Genomic DNA, 20,810 nt, shown 5'->3' with positions numbered 1-20,810 from the left:
ATTTGTTTTTGAAAGGAAAAAGGAAAAAAAAATTAAACTTACCTTCTGCAGCTGATTTCTATAGATTCAAAACAAGCTATCAAAAGCTGATAGTCTTAAAAGTAAAGGAAAAGTTTAGGAAAGCTAAGAAGATTGAGGGTATTTCATCACAACCCAGTGATTGCCAAAAATGTAAGGGAAAGTGATCAAAGAGTTAACACTTATAAATTATGTTAAACTGACAGGAAGTATAATTTGATATACAAATATTATTTGAATATATTCTTGAGAGTTTATCAACATGAAAAGAAAATTCCATTTTAAACATTTTAATCAAATGTACAAGTGAATAAATAAACTATATTCAGTCAAGGTCTATTAAGATAATTTCAAATTAGAAAATAAGACCTGAGAGCAAAAGTTAAAGATTCGTTTTTATTAGATAAGGCTAAATTGAAAAGGCCCACGAATATAAAAATCATTTTCATTCTATGGACAATACAAAAACGGGCAGTGAATCATCAAGGCTGTAGCTTATCAACTTCTGTACTAGGCTACTCTAAAATCGCAAGAGGATTTCTATGTTCTTAGAAATGTAATTTATAGGATTTCCCTGAACACAAGACATCTTGAGGTCACAATTATTAAGCTACACTATCTTACCTCTAGTGTCATTTTCTACTTCAGTCCTCCAGCGATGCAAACAGCCTTCTAGTACAGAAAGTTCTTCTTCTGTTATGTGTCTTGGTGCTGGATGCATGGGCAAATCTGGAGGTATTCGTGACTGTGTAAATGGCTTATATATAAATGATCTTGGTGTCGGTGATGTGCTTGGAAGTTCTGAAGGAATTCCCTGTTGTTGCTCTGCTGGGCTGCATTTTTAAATGACAGAATAGGACAACCCAGCTTGTCATATAGTCACAAATCTTCACTATTTATATAAACAAATATTTAAAAGAACTATAATAATCGTCTTTGATGCATGTTGTCAGGATATGACTTTTTAAAACCAATAAAAGAATTAGATATTCACATTTGATTTCTGTATTCTAATGAACAAAAAAGGCCAAGAGCAAATCTTCCAGCTTGCATTGCTCAGTAGGGTAAAAACAAGTTATGTTGCTATTCCCTTTAAATTGTTTCCACCATGTCCAATCAGTTAAGTCCTGTCAGTTGTAAATCTATTAACTCCAAGTCTTTTCTCTGCCTCTCTCCACACACGCACACACACTCTCTCAAATCCACCCATTTCTTCTTGCTTAACCCTATAGTCCTTTCCCCGCATCTGATCCCTAAAATTGTTCTTCCCAATCTTCCTATTATGTTACTCTTTTGCTTAAAAAAAAAAATCACCATTAACTTGGCATTTAAGGCCTTATACAATCTGGCTCTCCTATCTCTTTCCAGCCCCATTTCTCAAGTGTGAAAATCGTACTCTTTGGCCTTTGTGGTACTAATGAGACAGGTTAGACCACTACATGTTCCTTCACCGTGACACAACATTTCTAACCTCCACGTATTCAGAGCTGTTCTCTTTTAAGAACTGAATACAGCTGCTTCTGCTTTCTGCCTTTCAGAGTGCGTCCTTTCCTGTAAGTCCTAATTCAGTTATTCTTGCAAGACTCGTCTCATTTCTACCCTGTCTATGAGTGGCGCTTGTGCTACCATGACCAGGGTAGTAACATTTACAATCACTGAATTCCTTGAGCTTTGCAATCGTGGGCATAATATAAAGTGACGTGAGCTGAGATCATCCGATAGATCGATTTCCCTGCAAGCCCAACAGATGAGCCCTTCACACCTGGACAGCGCGTCTGCTCTGGACGCTGTCCCTAGGCTGGCACAAACTATCCACGGCCTTTGGCGTCCTGATTACCAAAGTCTAGGGCTGCACAGGGAGAAGGTTTACAGGGAAAGGCGTGTTTGGCCTCGTGCTCCTAAAGGCGCCCAAATGCCTAAAACTGTATAAACAACAGCGTCTAATTTACTAAGCTACGAATGAAGAGACAGAAAACAGGCACTTTCTCAGCTTACAAATGAAACATCTGATAACACACCCATTCTAATCGAGTATAGCAAATGCGTAAGACATGTCCGTCACAGTTTGTTTCAATGACTTTCTCCATCTTAACTGTCACACTGTAATAAATGTTTCCGCTCACATTAAAAAATGTTTTTACCTGGGTAATGTCTGTGCTGGTAGGGAACCACTAGGTGGGGAACTAGCATCAATATCATCAACAGGAGAAGTGCAAACAGGCTTACTCGAGGCAAACTCCAGGGCATACTGCAGAACATCTACCAAGGGGAATCGCTTAGGGCCAGAACCATAGCTTAAATATCTGTTAACCATAAAATGGACGAATGCATTTACTAAGAGAGTCAAGAAGTGCCGTTTTCAGCAATTGTTAGTTTTCAACACCTGTTATATAACGATAAAATGAAATTACTTTATGCCACCCTTTTCCTTAGGGAATCAAAGGAGTCTGTTCACATAGAGAAAAAGGCTAGTGGAGCAAGTCAGGAAATGAAACCCTTAAATATGGTCCAAGTTGATTCACTAACGCTTCTTCTGCATGCACGCATGCACGTGTGTTCGTGTTGTTTTCATTCAGAGAATTCCATTGCCCGCCCCATGCAGGAGGACCCCTAGGGCAGGCTTTTCTTTCCTGCAGACCCATCACCTGTCAGTGGAATCGCTTGCTTGGCTCTACCAAGTCTAGTGGGCTTCCAATAGAACTACAACCCGCCGAGTCACGGAGTGACAAAGAAGGGCTCCTCTTTGAAAGCGGGCGACTTGCTTGTCTGTCCAAGATTTTGAAGTTTGGATTTTCAGTGAAAGAGAGTAAAGGTGGGAAAAGGGATCGACTGCATTTTAGGGCAGCTGAAATTGTTATGGCTAATCAGAGTAGCAAGGACAAGGCACAGCCACACTACAGCAATCATAGTGAGTGTCCGTAGGCTACGGTGAGCCTCAACAACAAAATGACTGTAAAATTACTTTGGTAGGAGCCAGCCTTTGACAGGAATAATCTAAGGCAGCGATTTTCAAAGAGGTTCCCAGGGACCTCTCTGGACCCAAGACTCTTTCAGAAAGTTGGGAGGTCAAAACAAGCCCAAATGCAGGTACTCCCCTTCCCCTCCTCCCTCCCCCCTCCCCCTCCTCCTCCCTCCCCTTCTCTTCCCCCTCCCTCCCTCCCCTCCTCCTCCTCCTCCTCCCTCCTCCATGAAAAAGCAAAGGTCTGCTGCTGGGGTGAGGGATCTTTCAGAATTCTTAAGAATGAAAAAAGACTCAGGGCTGACCAAGCTGGTATTGAGACGACTCACAGGCCTGATCACCCCAGAAAGACTGCTTCTGGCCACAGTTATTGGGTGCCCAAAGAGAAATGAAAACCCATCTCTATAATGACACGTTTTACATGAATTGTGAAGAGCAACAGTACAAACCAGTAAACGGGACTCTGTGTTTTGGGGGAAAGAATACCTTTCTAGTCGCTGCTGCAATACTGTAAGGTACTCTTTTAGCCTCTTGATCTCATCCCGTTTGATCCTTGTTATGTCTCTGTTTTTGTGCATATATCTGTAAATAAAAGCAAAAGCCGCATTTAGAATCCCACAAACCCAGGGAGCACCATGACAGAGATCACTGCAAGGAGCACTAAGCTCAATTCGCAGTCATTTCTGTGCAACCATTTCAGCTCATCGTCACTATGGAAAAGCCTCTCATTAATTATAGGCTGTTAAGATAAAACAAACCATCTTATTTGACCGTCTAAAAGTCAGTCTGTCTCTCTAATTTTTGAGACTGCTTGAACTGAATGAAATACTCCCATCCATAACACCCCCGGGGTCTTCGCAAACCGATGCTCTCTCTGCGTGTAATACGAGATACGGCGAGCACGGAGGCATCTGTCACTGAATGCTCCGTCTGCTCCGCGGGGCACACACAGCCCCCACCCGCACATCCATGCCCACGTTCATTCTTGCTGCTATATTAATGAATTAAGCCGTACCTGTCCAGATATAAAACTTGAGGAAATTCTAACTTGTTGTGAATTTTCTCTGGTCTTCCCAAGGCCTGATTGAATTCAAATCTCGATAATTCAAAGGTCAGTACAGGCGGAAGTTCCGTAAACCAATGCTAAAGAAGAGATATTTTAAAATCGTTTAACTCTTTTTCACATTTTCACAGTCAACAACATTCGTATCTTGGTAACTAATTTCCTCGTACCTCAAATTCCCCCAAATGGCCCAATCTTGGGGGTTTTCTAACAGAAAAGGGTAACACAATCGGCCCTGATCCGCCCGCCTCCGCCCCCCACGTACAGACAAAGGGTCACGAGGAGATGGGTGGTATTTCGAGGCCCTCATCTCGCCCGCTTCGGAGGAATACAAGGAAAGGCGCGAAGGGTCAGAGCTGACGTCCAGCTGACACAGCGGACAAACAAGGTTTTGAGCTCAACAAGTGCGCACGTTTCCAACAAGGTGGTCGCATAACTTGGAACTCCGTGGTCGGATGAGAACGTCTCGAGACAGATAGAGCTGGGCTCTGCCTCCTCCATAGGCTGCACCATCTGACAGCTCACATTTCTGTCATTTTATTGGCTGACTCGCTGATGGCCACCTGCGTCCTCTGTGCGCAGGCGCGCACACGCACACAAACACGCCGATAAATATCACGTGGTATCCGGGGACTTCATCCCGATGGCTTGGGGGGATGCTTTAGTCCATTCACTCACTGCATAACGCCAAAGGGCTTTTCCAGTCCTATCTCACAGCGCCCCCACACGGCAGGACAGCGTACTGCGCCGGGCACCAGTGAACGGGCGTCAGAGGAGCGGCCTCTTTCTGGAACATTTCCCTGATGATGCAGCCGACCGCTGGCCTAGACGTGCTCCCCCACGTGGCCCATCTCTGCTCTGCATCCTTCTCCAAAGGGCAGAGGCCCCCAGAAGCTCCCGCTGCCCCTCCCAAGGGAGGCTCAATGACGTTTCTGACCAGACTCGGGGCCAAGTTCAAGTCTCCCTCACAGAGCATCTCTTCACCCGGAAGGAGGCATCTTGGGAACCCCTGAGCCCTTGGCCCTGCTCCTACGGGCTCAGCTCGCCCTGCTTTCAGCCCACATCCTCGCTAGGTCCCAGCTTCCCTGACCCGCATTTCCACCTTTCTAATGTGGATTCCGAAAATGTAACTTGGACAATCGTATCCGTATTCTGACCGGAAGAAGGGCTCATTTCTCCAGCGACATTCTGAATGTGGACCCTAGACCACTGGCATGATTTCATGCTCTTTCATGCTTCCGCCGTAGCCCAAGAATTTCTTTTTGTCCTAAATTATGAGAGCTGGAAAGTGGTGATTTTACAGCCAGCAAAGCCACAGACAAAGAGGAAGCGGGGCGGATGGCGGACGGAGGTCTGGTCTGAGTCTATCTCTGAAATGAATTTTCGATGGTTTTTACAAAGTTTGAAGAAACATAAATTCATATTAAAGTGGCCCCACCCACACCCATTAAAAAAACCTTAGCTTATAGGGAATAAAAGTGGGCATCCACTAAGAAAGTTTACATAAAATACTGTTTCAAAACAAAAAAATGGGCACAGTGAATAAGAGTCCTGAGGCCATGGAATCAATGAGACCTCAATTCAAATCTAGCCTCAGACATCTCCAGGGCGGCTCTGTCTGCCTCAGTTGTGTAAACTAAAACGGAGACAATAATAGCACCCACTTCAGAGGCTTGTTTGAGGACAAAATAAGATCAGTTCTGTAAACTGCTTAGCACAATGTCGCGGACAGAAGACGTGGTTGCTCCCCTTCCTTTTTTAGACCAGGAGGTCCTATCTCGGCCATATAAACGGATGTCGCTACCAGGAAAAGGCTACTTGGAGTTGATAAAAGCCATGTAGTTGAAAGAAGGGTGGCTTTAAACGTGAAGAAAAGCCCCATTTCAAACTTTGCCCATAGTATTTACTAGCTGTGTAGCATGAGAAACTGACTCCACCTCTCTGAGCCTCGATTTCCTCCACAGTAAAATGGAGATAATAACACTAGTAATACCCACCTGAGTCGTTACTAGCATAAATAACACTTTGTAAGCCTGAAGGCATGACAGAAAAGTCAAGTGCTATTATTAGCTAGTGTGGCTATTACATCACATTACTGCACATGAAATGATTCGAATTGATGAAAAGCAGGCAAACTAAAGCAGAAAGCTAGTTTTTCCCGGTACTGACGTTTCAGGACTCCTATATTGCTACCTAACTGCTGATCTCACTTGGCCTCCTCTGTCTAGGTTTTGAGAAGGGAGGTGAGGCCTCAGAATGAAGAGGGAGAAAAAGGCCTTCCCTTGACTGAACAACCTAGGCCCATGATGGTGAACCTATGGCACGCAGGATAGAGGAGCCCTCGGGGCCCTCTCTGTGGGCACGTGCACCACCACGCCAGCAGAGATCGCCAGAGGGCGTGACAGGAGGGCCAGAGGGACGCGGGGCCGGGCCTTCCCCTTCGCCTCCCTACTGCGGCCCGAGAACTTTCCTCACATCACTTGACCTGCCGAAATATGTGCCATCACTGGTCGAGGCAGTATTTATGAACAACCAAGCAGCCAACTGGTATTTATTAAGTGCCTACTATGTACGAGGCAGAGCGCCAGTGGTGGAAGTATACATACCGAGAATGAAGCAACTCCTGCATCCTGATGAAGGAAACGACAAGTACGTCTAAGACTACATACTTAGTGCAAACATGCGGCATGCATTCGATAAAGCCTAACAGAACTATGGAAGCCATATGAAAGAGCTAACCACAAGGCAGTTTAAAAGGGAACGCACTGGCAGACGCGGGATTAGGAAAAGGGTTAAGCAGAATATCGCCCTTAAAATGCACCTTCCGGCAAGAAAAGGCCTTTGTGATGCTGAGATGAAGAGAAAGGCACCCCCGAATGGGCCACTTTAACACCCAGAGAAAAGGACAGTGTGCAGAACGGAAGAGTCTGGGAGGGGAGGAACAGCCAAGAAGGGTCTAACTTCAGTCTGGGGACGGAGAGGAAATGGTGAGCACACTGCTGAGATTGGACAGAATTAAGGAAGTCTGGAAAAGGGGAGGGCGCATGTGGAAAACAGGGACAAGGGAGGAAGGAGGAGGAGGGCGGTGAAAGGCAAAGGGGCAAACTATCTCTCCGATGAATCGAATTGAATAATCATCTAATGAAATCATAAATAAATCTCATCAGGCTAAGAATGTATTCTGAAAAGAAAAGACGCTCTCGTGGGAGGGACTTCAAGGGACCAGAAAAATTTCTTGAGCTTTAGAAGAAGAATGTATCTTCTGCTACTTTTGAGGAGGCCGTGTCTATGTTTTATGATCAGCAGAATTTAACTGTGTGAATGAAAAACATTTTATTATTTGCCTATGCGGAAACAAATTCTTCCATATTGCTCTAAAATATGCCCCAGCAACTTCCTAAGAAAAGAGATTCTGACTTATTAGGTCTGGAAAATGGTATTTTCATTCAAGAAGTACTAGATCCCTACAGATATATTCCATCGCATCAACAGCTGCGTTTTCCTCCTGTCAAAATATCGGCACGCCATAACAAACAAACAAACAAACAAACAAACAAACAAACAAACAAACAAGTGCTACAATTCACAGAAAGAGGTGGGGCGGAATGATCCATGACCAGTTAGAAGACAGGGATTGTGCGGGTCTGACAATGAATATTTGACAGAGACACACGGTAGGAGAGATTCATAGCAGATTTGTTTGGTGGCGATATTGCCACCACGGTCAACAAACCTTTGTAATGAAGGCATTATGAGCCTGGAGTGGAGGAAGAAGAAATGACCGAAGAGCCGCACAACCCACCTCTTGGCCAGACTTTCCTGAATTCTCTGAGTGCAATGACTCGATCTCTCCTTCAATCATGGCAGCTTCCAGGCATTCGTGCAAGTCTTTAAAGCCATTCACCTGAAGAGGATACTGACCAAACATCTCCGTATTTTCGAATTTTTTACCTGTAGAAGAAAAGACAATGAAATGTGCGCTTCTACATTTGACCCTTCAGCTTCTACGGAGGGGCTCCAATAGAGGCTTCATGAATATGCAAACTCCTTAAGAACTCTCTGTCTGTACTCCACAGCGCGGCTCACACTCAGCACTCCGCAGAGGAGGCGCCATCTTGTCAAGAATGAAGGCCACGTGCACAGGCTCCAAGTGGCCGCCAGAGGGTCCAAGACAGAGAAAAGAACCAGAAATCGAGGCTAAGACGGCACGTGGTCCATACGGGAAAATCTTTCAATCAAACAAAGTCTGAAACTCAAAAAACCGAGATAAGTATTTATTGAAGAACAAATGCCACTTCTGAAGAGGCAAATCAAGGCTCAGAATTAGCCAATCAGAAATGAGAGTCATGACAGAAATGGGAATCAGATCATCTCCACAAACCGACACCAAGTCAGTGGCGCGCTGACTGACTTGCGAATGGATAGAACCATTCTAAACAGCATCGAGAAATGCTGTGGAAAAGGTGACTCTGGTGGAGAAAAGTCTGCTGAGAAGCACACGTGCTAAGGAGGCCCGACACAAAAGGAGGGCCCTGGGTGCGTGGCGCGCTGTGAGTGTTCACGAGCTGCAAAGAAGGCCCTAAGAAATCGCCAGATGGGACGTCTGATGGAGCGTGGCAGAGCCTCGTGGCTACAGGGTACCAGGCAGTGACCATGTCTGCACGCATTTATATGTGTGTGTGTGTGTGTGTGGTGGGAGGAGACAGACAGACAGACAGACAGACAGAGACGGGGGAGGGAAATTAGACTTATTATACGTATTTTTTCTCTTGGTTTGGGGAATGTCTGGAGCCTTTTCTTTCTCTGGCCCGTTTTTCATTGTTTAACAGATAATTATGAACATGACACACAGGATGACGTCAGCAAAGTCTGGCCATACAGGAAATGAGCAGAGCCAGCAGAACGTGGTACGCCGTGACAATGATGTCTTGATGAGCAAACGCGCATTCACAGCCATGCACGGACCCGAGCTACTCCTTAGATTCAGGATGAAAAGTGCCATCAAAGGAGGAACTGATAGAATCTGCATTCTGATGACACGGGCTGTCTCGTCTCTCCCACCGAATGACCAACAGGGGAACGTGTTACGTGACTGCACACGCCAACCTACTCTTGGAGGTCAGAAGGAGGGAGGCCACGTGGAACCCAGAACTCAAAGAACTCAAACACGTCATAGGAGAAAAATGAAACACGGAAAGGTGAGGAGTCTCGTTTTTGTAGTACCAAAGAAATGGAAACAAGGTAGACACCACGACAGACTCTGAATATGCAGAGAAGCATGAATAGAGGCGGACAATGCAAAGGCTTTGCGATGGGTAGATGGAGTGCCACATGGATGCAAGAGGGAAAAGGCAAGACAACACCATCGTAAAGGAAGAAAAAAGGCAGACTAAGGCTGTACAGACAAGTGAGGGGAAGTGCTCTAGATCTCCAAAGACAGACGAGAAAAAGTGAGAGCCACCGAGGAAGAAAAATAGTCGTGTGAAAGAGATCAGCGCTGAAGGAGACGTACAAGGACAGCGCTGAGGAATTGGGAGGGATCAAAGGCCTTCGCGGTATTCTAGGCACGAGGTCAACTGGAGGAGTCACTGTGTAGTGAAGACTGGACTGTGACCCCGATTGTGACCACGAAGGCACTCGGCTCCTCCTGGATTGCGAAGATCAGACTGTAATCCCGTCTGCTTTTAGATGTTCATCCCCAAAGTGCTAACCCAGCACTCAAAGTAGGTCTGCCCGTGTTAACTAACCACAAGAAGGTGGGAACACCCATTTCGAACTTGAGTGGGAGGCGTGAGAGTGGGCAGTCCTCCTGTGACTGGTGGACGTAAGCTTTAGGGGAGGGACACAAGACAGACCCTCAGACTGGACATATACAAAGACTGGCCACGTCCCAGGGCCTTGAAGGTGAACCTATGACATGCCATAGATCTCATTCATTGTCTTCATGTGTGCGTTCTGCTCTCACTTGGAGGATATTTTTAGAGCGAGTGAGTGAGTGAGAGTGTGCGTGTGTGCGTGTGCATGCACACGCGCACACGCTTGTGGAGTTGGGAGGACTCAACGCAATGAACTGAGGGGTGAGACCAGGAAAAAGAGCCAAGAGCAAGAAAAGCGAGCAGAGCTGTTAATCTAGAATGGCTGAATGGAGGGCTGTCCTCGGCTCCAGGAGAGACGCCGGAGTAGTCTAGAACAGTAACATAGAACATATTTTGGTGTTCCTACATTTAGCACTGCTCATCCACTCAGAGAGGCCATTATACATACGTGTCTGGCCAAGAACATCTCCTCACACAGGAGGGGTTCACTGACATCCCCAGGTTTGGCCATTTCCAGCAGGGTCTGATTAGAAGGGAGGCCTATGGTGAACCCAAAGTATATATAACACACATACATGCATATTTTTCATGATACCTTCGAGCACGCCCACTGCTAGGAACCTTCCATAGAATAATTCGAGCATCGGATTCTTTGGTTTCTCTCCGTCCCTGAAAAACATTTGAACATGGAAATGCAGTAACAACTCTTGGACTTAGAGGGAGGAATAAAGAGCTAAACTGTAAAAAGCTCTATCGAAACAACCTTATTCTGTGCTTTATTTAACACCCTTGCATTTGAGAGCACAGGTGCTCAGCTAGGGCTGGGCAACTTTTAAGAATAGACTGTGATGAATGCAGAGGAGCGCCTTTCTAACCTTGCATATAAGAATATTCTCATCTGAAGAATTCCATGGGCTTTAGCAGCTCCAACAAAGAGGTTCAGCACCCCAGCAATGTTGAGGATCCTGTTTTAAGCACAACATCTTTGAACATTTCAGTAAACGGTACTAACTGAACTAGAAGAAATGAACACGGGGCTTCTACGCTGTAGTTTCCGACCTTCCACATTACTCAGGACGACAAGACCCAGACAATGTTCTCTCTTAGATGCCTGGGCTGTTCGCTTTCAAGGAGATGAAGTCAAGAGCATGTAAACATACTCATGTTTAGCAGCACTTCCATCAGAAAAGAGAGCATTTTCCATCTCACAGTCAAACTGTAGCTAACTTAGTGTTGTCTGATTCCTAAAAGTCTTTGCATGTCCCAAGAGCACCCAGGAGTGGCCAGGTCCAACAGCTCTCACACGCATGTCAACAAGTTTTCATGGAGCCAAAGGTAGAGGAAGTCCATTCACTGTCTTCCCCATCAAGGCTACACGCTAAGGGCTGATTTCATTCTCGTTCCTGCATGTTGTCCAAACTCCTGAAGAGCATTTTTTTGCGAGATATGACTGGGAAGGGGGTTGGGACGTCTGACTTCACAGATGTGGGCGGGTCACCCCTGTGGACTTCCTCGCTTTAAGGCACGTGTCTGGGCACGAGCACGCTAAAGGACGTGTTAGTCAGGACGCTGAAAGCTGGCCCTCGTTCCAATGAGGTTGTAAAGTGGGTACGTTTAGACGCTCACCTATGAAAACGCTGCTAATAGAAGCAGGCGTTAAACCTGCATGCGAGCACCCACTCCACGTCAGGAAGAACTGAACTAAAGGAGGCCCGCCAACAGTCAGCTTGGCAGGACACTTACCTTTCCTCTTCGGCTTTCATTTGGAAGGCGTCTTCTAACCAGTCCAGCAGTTTGTGGGTGAACTCGCTCACATCCTGCTGCAGTGAAAGAAAGAGCGTTAGAGGGTTTCCCCACGAAAATCCGCTTCTGGGAAGCATCTGAACACCGTGTTCAAAGCAGTCTGACACGAAACGCTGTAAATTTAACAAGAGAAATGCAGGGCGAAGATTCGATAAGAAAACCAGGTAATACACAAGAACTTCCGGCTCTAACACACGCCTCACCTCACGAAACCCTCAGCTTCAAACTCCTTCAAGCAGTCTCCAAGGAACACAGGCAGATGCCTTCATTCCTCACTGGGACTGTCCCAAGCATGTCTATGCGGTGACGCGCCCAGCAGTAAATTGGGAAAGCCAACCCTCTAAAGGCTGCTCTCATCTCAAAGGAGGATGAGTCCAACGATTGAAGGGCAAAGGCCGGAGGAGGCCTCAGGGCCACAATGCTCTCCTTCGTGAGCCACTTTGAGGTCAAGGACCCAATTCTGCTCAGTGTAACAGGGACAGCTGCTCCCGGCTGCCAGAACTAAGGGCGATCTGTCACCGCAACGCTCCTTCTCGGGCTTCTCCGTCAGGCGCTCGGCAGTTTGGAAGCCGGGGAACAGAAGACGCCCACTGGTTTTAGAGGGCCCTAAAGGAGCACGAACATAAAGGGAGCCTATCCAAAAGAGCCAGAGGGAGGGTTTGCAATGGGGGGAACAGAGACATGAGCTGCTTCTTCTTTGAGGAGGACCTCCGTGTTTAGTGCAGAATTCTTAGAGATGTGAAGTAGTAAAGAAAAGGTCACTTTTCCCTGTTCAGTGATGTGCCTATCATTAGTCTCCAAAAAGTCTAACTCTTGAAGCCCAGATGATAAGTGTACCTGGAGACCTACTTGGTCACTGGCGAGTTCTTGGCAGGGGGGGTGGAGGGGTAGGTGGGTGGGGGAGTGGGGGAGGACAGCCCTGCCCAGGCTGCTCCTGGCACTTCTAACTTGCCCTCTGAGGGGGTTTCACCTCCATCCTGGCTACCCTGTCCTCCCTTCCCTTGTCTCTGGTCGGATCTCCTCCATCAGAACAGAAACCTCCTAAAGAACAGGAATTGCTTTGCTTCACGTGTGCGTGTGTACATGTGTAAACATCAGACCCAAATGCAAAAAGGGGAAAGATTTTCAGACAAAACACTGTAAAATTAGTTTCTTTTCCTAAGCTTGTTCTGGTGGGTGCATGCTTGTGTGTTTGTGCATGTGTGTGCATGTACGCTCATGCCAAGACATTAAATATTTAATATGGGCCAGGAATGCATGGAAGGGAAGGGGAAAAGCCAAGTCTTTTCAAACAAGGCATTCACAATGGAATCAAATCAAATTAAATAGACATAGACATAAATTAAATAAAAGCTACCTGTTGGGAGCCATTCGACTTGAAAGCATCTTTAAGAATATCAACTGCTCTTGAAGGATCGACATATTTTCTCTTGGAACCAACAAGCAGTGCGAAAAGATGCCGCAGCTCACGCATAAAAGGCAGATTTCGATGTTCCTATGTTTTAAAAATACATAAAATTCATGTCATAAAAACTTTATTCTCCTGAGACAATCATTGTGAAGTTAGCTAAGAACATGTCAGCAAAACAAATGGACACCCTATTAGGAGTCCAGATAAGGAAAAGCCAGTCTGGAAGCATTCAGGGCGGTAGGAACAAGCCACAGAGATGGAACTGCTGTGTAGGGGCTACCATCGGCAGCAGCTCGAGAGCTCTCTTCCACATGAAGGTGTGCCCCACCGTCTACACAGAGCTCGTTTCCGTTCCTGTTGTAATGAGGGGAAAAGGGACAAGCATCATCGGGGGCAGTCCTCCTGAGGAGGGCTCTTGAGAGTGAGGACACAGAAGGCAGTGGAAGGAGGAGCTGTTTCTTGGACCCTTTCATTGGCCCACCCCTGACAGAAATCCTAATGTTGCTGGTTCCTGCTAAGGAAGCCGATTACTCTGCAGACTTTCACAGTAGGACCTGGAGGCACCTTGTGGAGCGGCGTGTTCTCCCCTGCCTACAAGAAACGCCCCTTATTTCTGGAATCAGATGGCTCGGAAAGAGAGATTTAGGAGGAATTTGGGAAGGGAAGGTGAATTCTGAGACACGGTAAATGCCACCCACTCAGGGGATGGACCTCTGAAGGATTCTGAAACTGGGGTGACCTACCAGCCCCCAATCTCTACCCACATCTGCTTCCAATGAAATCACCCCGAACAGTCAGACGGCGACTTCAAACTTGTTGATTTGCTTCAAGGGAATAAGCTCATTGGCAGACTGCATCTTGCTGCTAGCTTTCAACAGGACACGAGGGGGGGGCTTGGGAGCACCCCAAAGGAGCTCCTCAGGGGATTGGGGTCCCACATACCTCTTCCTGCACAGATGACTTCCTTGCTGCTCTTGAGGGCTGGCACGGCTACCGAGGGAGGACTCCCTCAAGTAATTCAGGGACTCTGGGAGGGGGTAGTGAGGGATGCCATTTTCATCAACCCTTTCCTCACTGCCTTTAACCCTCCTTCTCCATCTAAGGAGTGTGAGTCCCCTCAAAATTCCACAAGCCCACTCCTACCCCCGCTTTCCCTCTAATCTCATAATGTTCAAAATCTTTTCTATGACATTTTAAAAAACGACTATAACGATCTTTAAATTAGGCAAAGGGAATTTTCAAAAGGAAATTCAATTACCTAATGGAAACTGGCAAACCTTAGGACATGTGTGGAAAGATAGTGGTGCATTTTCTACTACATGATGATTGTGTGTGTGTGTGTTCTTGTTTCATCTCCCCTATTAAACTAGCCCCCACTAGGGGAAGCGCTCTGAGAGAAGCAAGGGGAGAGGGAGATGTTCATCATCTGTGGACGTCACGGATTGGGAAAGGGAAAGCAGACGATGATGAACTGCTACTGGATGAACACTTCACCGCCCGGGGTTCGGTTTCCCGTTTGAGTAGGGCCTTCTAATGCTTATCTGACTGAACTGACACTGCACACTTCTGCTCAGGCCATTCTGCACATTTCCCTCGTCTATCCAAAAGCGACTGAAAATCTTTGGCACTCGAGCATCACATATCTGTAGGCTACCAAAGAAGGCCACGAGGAGGGGGCTTGAAGGGTGAGCCTTTTCTGACACACACCAGCTTGAGACCACGAGCCCTAAGAGCTGCCCCAAATGACGAGCCAATAGAACTGCTGGCAACGTGCAGCGATGGAAGAGTCCAGGCTGACAAAGGACGGAGACACGCCCCGGTGCTTTGGGTAAAGTAAGTAAAAAATGGACTTTCCCCAGAACTTACAGAGTTAGATGAAATCACTCCTCGGATCCTCTCTATCGCTCAGAACATTTTTATGACATTCTAGATCTCATTCTCTAAGGAAGAAAACCTTCATTGAACAATCCATTCTGCCTACGCGTTAACTTCTCTGGAAAACGTCTTCAAGCTTTGTTTCCCAAACTGGCCTATTTGCATTTGTTTATTTTCTTTTTGAGCTGATCGCGTCACCATCATTTTGCATGAGGGCACAAAGATCCGTGCACACGTCCATTAAGTTCCATACAGCGTGGATGCCATACAGGAACAGAAGGCAAATATTCGTTTTTAGTTTTAAAACAATGTAAGAAAAATGGGAAATGGGGTTAATATCACGCTAGATCTCACTCCGTATTCCTAGAACTATGTCGGGTCAGAGTTAAAGGTAGCAAAAGTTATTTTATTTTAAAAAGGAGCCTTCTGCCTCCTCAGTGTGGTGGAGGGTAAAGAAAATGCGATGACAAATGTCCTCCAGGATCACGGGACACAGACACCCTCCTCCCTTCCAGGGGCACGCGGGCACGTACGGGGTACGGCGAGCAGTGACTCCCTGGGGACGGCTAATCCTTCCCAAACCTAATCTTTATGCTCGGTCAGATCACAGTATCGTCAGAACAAATAGAAAACGGAGACGTGTCAGCCGCAGCTCAAGGCCAAATTGCTTTGTTTTCAAATCCCAAAATGGACAATTAAAAGCACACACTGATTCTAGCATCTTTTGTCAAAACTATGAGATAAAGAAATGGTCAAAACAAGGCCAAAAAGACCCTGAAAATAGCCTCTGCCAACAATTTCTGTCAAGTAAACACTGTAGATAAGGACATCAATTTAAAGCATTGCTGAAACACTGACCGGGATTAGAGTAAGACAGAATGAATTAAGTAAAGCTCAAAAGAGCTCTTTCTTGGAAAAATTTAATAATCACGGGAAAGTTTAGATGGAGTACCAAGGTGGGGCGATCACAAGCAAATGAACACGGAGAACGGGCGGGAGAGTACAAGGTTGGCGCAGGACAGTCAAGGCAGTTACACTCTTGCCTCCAAGGACCGCCCTCTGGCCCCGATCGTCAAGTGGCAACGTCTTAAGCTGCTAAACGGAGCCAAATGATTACGAGGTCAAGGGTGCGCTCTGGAACCCGCTCCAGGAAGTCGGAGATTCCTGAGGTGCCTGATTTGGAGACCCTCCGCGGCTTCATCCATCTCCCACCATCTTGGAAGATGGATTATCTTGTATGAGAACAGCAAGAAGGCCCGTGTCGGCGCTGGATCCGAGGATATGGCGGAGGAGCAACGAATCACGTGCACAAGGCAGGAAGGGCTTAAAGAAGCCAAAGGAGTTTTGATCCCACGGAATGTTGTTGTCATCATCATCATCATCATCATCATCATCATAACCATCATTATTGTTATCATCATCATTATTAATATTACGAGGATGATGATGATCACCATCATCATCCTCGCCATCGTCGTCGTCGTCACCGTCGTCGTCGTCGCTGTCGTCACCGTCGTCGTCGTCATTGTACATGGGGGGGGCACGGGCGGGCCAGCTCCCAAGAAAGGTAAATTCAGCAGCTCAGGAGAGTCTGCAGGGAAGTGAGAAGAGCCTCGGGGCAGGGAGAAAACCGGCCCAGAAGACTCTGGGTCTTGTGCCTGCAGACAGGCTGGCCACTGCACCGAGGGGACACAGGCTAGTGGACGGAGCAGCAGGAATCCACCGTTTGTTCCGCAGGTCACCAAAGGAGAGCCGACCCCATCCTGTAAGCCCCTTTGGCCCTTTTTGTCTACCCCAGGGCAGCCCTCGACTAGGTCACAGGAAGAGAGACCAAGGACTCGGCACGAGCCACAAATGCCCCCCCCACAGGAGAGCCACAAATACCCCCCCCCACAGGAGAGCCACAAATGCCCCCCCCCACCCCCTCGGACAGCAGGAGAGCCACAAATGCCCCCCCGCCCCCTCGGACAGCAGGAGAGCCACAAATGCCCCCCCCCGCCCCCTCGGACAGCAGGAGAGCCACAAATGCCCCCCCGCCCCCTCGGACAGCAGGAGAGCCACAAATGCCCCCCCCCCGCCCCCTCGGACAGCAGGAGAGCCACAAATGCCCCCCCCGCCCCCTCAGACAGCAGGAGAGCCACAAATGCCCCCCCGCCCCCTCGGACAGCAGGAGAGCCACAAATGCCCCCCCCCCAAAACAGGAGAGCGTTCATTCCCGGAACTTCACCTTTTGGTTCCGGGGGAGGTCTTGGGCGCTGGCCGGAGGGCTGTAATTCAGCACTAATCTTCGGAATTCCAGAAGGTTAAACAGTGACTGAAAAGGAAGGAGAGAGACGACATCGTTAAAGCAGGAAAAGAGGACGGACACCCTTTCACCCGGCTTCCTCCTCCGAGGCTCGTTCTCTGCCCGCCAGACAGTCGGCGAGCGCCCCCAGGCCGGGGTCCTGGCACGGCGCCCAGAGAAGGGAAGGAGGCCCCAAGCGCGCGGCCTGCTGGGGAGGAGGCGCTTTCCCCGGCCGTGCACGCGCTGAGGGGGGCGCAGGGGGGACGCGAAGTCGGTCCTTCCTCGTCCGCCTCATGCCTGGATGCTCCACGTGGCGCCCGTCGTCCTGCCCGGTTTCCGCTCCGACCACAGGACGCCCCTCCCAAGAGCAGCACGAAGCGGCCCCGTTGAGCCCCGAGTCCCCAAACTCTCCCGGTGACCCCCTTTACAGAGGGCACAAACCGGGTCCTCGAACCGCTCCACTTGTTCAGGGCGTGGCGCCGTCCCCCGCGCTTCTGCTTCCTTCTCCACCCAGCTTCCTGCCCCCTTTCCTTTGGCTCTGGGCGGCCAGGAGCTCTCTCGTGGGGCTCGGGGCTTCCGAGAGCCGACAGGCACAGATCCCGAACGGCCTCTACGGAGGCGACAAGGAACACGTTCATTTCTCTGTGCAAAAATAGACGAGCTCTTCGGGTCACCTTCACTGGGGCACGCGTGACTCAGTTTACCTCTGAGGAACTCCAGCGCTCAGCACACCTGCTCCGTTTGTTCTGAAGGGCTTCCTAGCGTCTCCTTTACTTTGTGAGAGCTGGCCATTCCCGCGCCGCGGCCATTGACGACAGAGGCGCTGCGTGGCCAGTCCTTGCAGGCCCCCCGAAAGGCACGAAGACGCTCTCTCGGGAGAAACCGTTCCGCCCCAGAGAGGAGTGGCGGCACTCAAGGCCTTCGGCTTCGTCCAGTGCTCGGCGTGACGACACGCGGCACAAGGATCCAGCCTGCGGTTGCTCGATCCGTTTTCCTGCGGGTGATAGCTTGAGAGGGAGAAGGAGCCGGAGGGAAATGGGCGACCAATGAAGACTCGCAGGCGAGCCAAGAGGCCCCGGGGCGGTGCGAGCTCCTGCAGGGTCTTCCCTTGAGGATGGACTAAAGGGACACACGAGAAATAAAGACGCGCGCGGCGAGAGAGCGCCGAGATGTCAGCAGGGGCGACGGTGACGCTAGGAGAGATCAGGAGAGAGAGAGGAGGAGAGCAGGGAGGAAGCAGGGGAGAGAGGCAAGCAGGGAGGAAGCAGGAGAGAGAGGCAAGCAGGGAGGAAGCAGGAGAGAGAGGAGGAGGCAGGAGAGAGAGGAGGAGGCAGGAGAGAGAGGAGGAGGGCAGGGAGGAAGCAGGGGAGAGAGGCAAGCAGGGAGGAAGCAGGAGAGAGAGGAGGAAGCAGGAGAGAGAGGAGGAGGCAGGAGAGAGAGGAGGAGGGCAGGGAGGAAGCAGGAAGCAGGAGAGAGAGGAGGAGAGCAGGGAGGAAGCAGGGGAGAGAGGAGAGCAGGGAGGAAGTAGGAAGCAGGGGAGAGAGGAGGAAGCAGGGGAGAGAGGAGGGCAGGGAGGAAGTAGGAAGCAGGGGAGAGAGGAGGAAGCAGGGGAGAGAGGAGGGCAGGGAGGAAGCAGGAAGCAGGGGAGAGAGCAGCCCCTCCGCAGCCTTTAGTGGGTCGGAGGTGATCCGTGAACACGTCCCAGGTCTTAGTGCTGGCCGAGGGTGGGGATTCCCCGACAGGCGCCCTTCAGAGGACGGAGGTCCGAGCAGCCGAGGTTGTGGCTCGGGCTCAGGCATGGACTGTCTGTGCAGTGACCGTGAACTGCTCTGACCGGGTAGCTGGTGACTGAGTACAGACACTACAGCAGCCACACTCATCCAGACGTCCCGGATGCCAACGTGCCTGGCGAGCTCCACGTGGGAACACCCCTCCTCCGGGCTCTCTCTCAGGCCTTGGAAGGGCGGCACGTATTCCCACGTTCTCACTGGTGATGCCGCCGTGACAACACAGACAACAGACAGGCATCCCGTGGAGGAGGGAGGCACCATGTAAAAGGGTGAAGCCAGGACACACGTGCCGCGCGTCTCTGCGCAGACATCGGCACCTCTGGAGGAGCCGCTCTTTGGAGCGGCTCCACGTCCAGTCGGGGGTCCGACCGCCTGGACAAACCGTCCAGCGGTCCCGGCCGGGAGGGCCGAAGCCGATGCTGCAGACGCTCTCCCCACCGCTGACCTTCGGCCTGCACGACGAGCTGACGGCTCGCACTCGGCCGGGGACGCCGCCCCTCCTGGCCCTCGTCTCTCGACAGCTGCTGCCCCCCGTCCTAGCGTGCCTCGCGGCCCTCTGACTGCCCCCTTTGGGCTGCCAGTGGCTCGGAAAGGAGCGTCTCCAGCACTAGCGAAGGTGCAGGCGGCCGGGCCGGGAGCCAGAGCCCAGCAGGGCAAGCACGGCAGCCGCCCCAGCTCGGAGCTGCTTCGCTTGTGTTCCACAACCAGGACGTGTCCAGGGAAAGCTGAGACGGCGCTTTAAGGGCGTCTCCAGTGTCTCGGGCTGGCGAGGCCAGGTCTGGCAGTCAAGCGCTCGGAACCCCCTCTGAGACGAGACTCGGCGCCGCCGAATCCCGGGAGAACGCGTGGAAGGGAGCCACGCCAAGAAGCCACGCAGACTCAGCGCCAAATCCCGGGAGAACGCGTGGAAGGGAGCCACGCCAAGAAGCCACGCAGACTCGGCGCCGCCTAATCCCGAGAGAACACGTGGAAGGGAGCCACGCCAAGAAGCCACGCAGACTCAGCGCCGAATCCCGGGAGAAGGCGTGGAAGGGAGCCACGCCAAGAAGCCACGCAGACTCAGCGCCGCCGAATCCCGGGAGAACGCGTGGAAGGGAGCCACACCAAGAAGCCACGCAGACTCGGCGCCGAATCCCGGGAGAAGGCGTGGAAGGGAGCCACGCCAGGAAGCCACGCAGACTCAGCGCCGCCGAATCCCGGGAGAAGGCGTGGAAGGGAGCCACACCAAGAAGCCACGCAGACTCGGCCGGGAAGTTTGACGGACCCTTTCACAGGCCTGCAGGAGTTCAGGGGTCACCGCTGGTCCCTTGAGACGCGCCACAAGCCTCAAATGGGGAAAAACGGGAGAGACCCCTTGAAAGGAGGCTCGTCCTGAGCGAGGCGGCACAAAGTCTGGCACTTTCACCATGCAAAGAGGCAACCTAAGACGAAGCTTTCCTTCAAGAAGACACCCAAAGTGCTCTCGGAAGAGCTCTGGGTGAGCCTCCAGGATCTCCGGCTCCTCATCAAACACTGCGTGGGGGGTTGAGGCTCCAGGGCTCCGGAGGCTGTCTGTGGGGACGACGGGCTCTAAACGGCACTGAGACCGCAAGCAAGAGGGGCCTGGCGTGGAGAAGGGGAGAAGGACGAGAGGCCGCCGAGAACGAGACGGCCTTCCATGTCATTCCGGGACACTCGGCCATACACACTGCTCTTTTGGACCTCACCTTCCGCCCGTGAACGGGCCCAGGGCAGAAGAGCGGTCAGGGCGAGGCCACAGGGCTCCAGGGACTCGCCCAGGGTCACCCAGCG

The 20,810-nt window shown here is 50.2% G+C and overlaps 1 protein-coding gene across 7 annotated transcripts in view; it reads right to left on the bottom strand.

The window, feature by feature from the left end:
- Nucleotides 1–20,810, bottom strand: part of USP25 (ubiquitin specific peptidase 25) — a 177,341-nt gene that overhangs the window by 68,458 nt on the left and 88,073 nt on the right. For 3 of the 7 annotated variants that reach the window (XM_056797044.1, XM_056797047.1, XM_056797050.1), the window contains 9 exons: nucleotides 17,173–17,259; nucleotides 13,017–13,154; nucleotides 11,600–11,676; nucleotides 10,452–10,525; nucleotides 7,843–7,991; nucleotides 3,993–4,120; nucleotides 3,464–3,559; nucleotides 2,160–2,321; nucleotides 643–851 (listed from right to left, as the gene is read on the bottom strand). In XM_056797044.1, coding sequence (XP_056653022.1) covers nucleotides 643–851; nucleotides 2,160–2,321; nucleotides 3,464–3,559; nucleotides 3,993–4,120; nucleotides 7,843–7,991; nucleotides 10,452–10,525; nucleotides 11,600–11,676; nucleotides 13,017–13,154; nucleotides 17,173–17,259 — 1,120 coding nt within the window. The remainder of the gene's footprint in view (nucleotides 1–642; nucleotides 852–2,159; nucleotides 2,322–3,463; nucleotides 3,560–3,992; nucleotides 4,121–7,842; nucleotides 7,992–10,451; nucleotides 10,526–11,599; nucleotides 11,677–13,016; nucleotides 13,155–17,172; nucleotides 17,260–20,810) is intronic. The other 4 variants (XM_056797045.1, XM_056797048.1, XM_056797046.1 and 1 more) reach the window with 2 other exon arrangements.

The sequence above is a fragment of the Monodelphis domestica genome, chromosome 4 (assembly GCF_027887165.1).
Source record: "Monodelphis domestica isolate mMonDom1 chromosome 4, mMonDom1.pri, whole genome shotgun sequence".
In the NCBI taxonomy this organism is placed as follows: Eukaryota; Metazoa; Chordata; class Mammalia; order Didelphimorphia; family Didelphidae; genus Monodelphis; species Monodelphis domestica.
The sequence above is the reverse complement of the archived record's forward strand: the minus strand, read 5'-3'. Positions and strand labels throughout refer to the sequence as shown.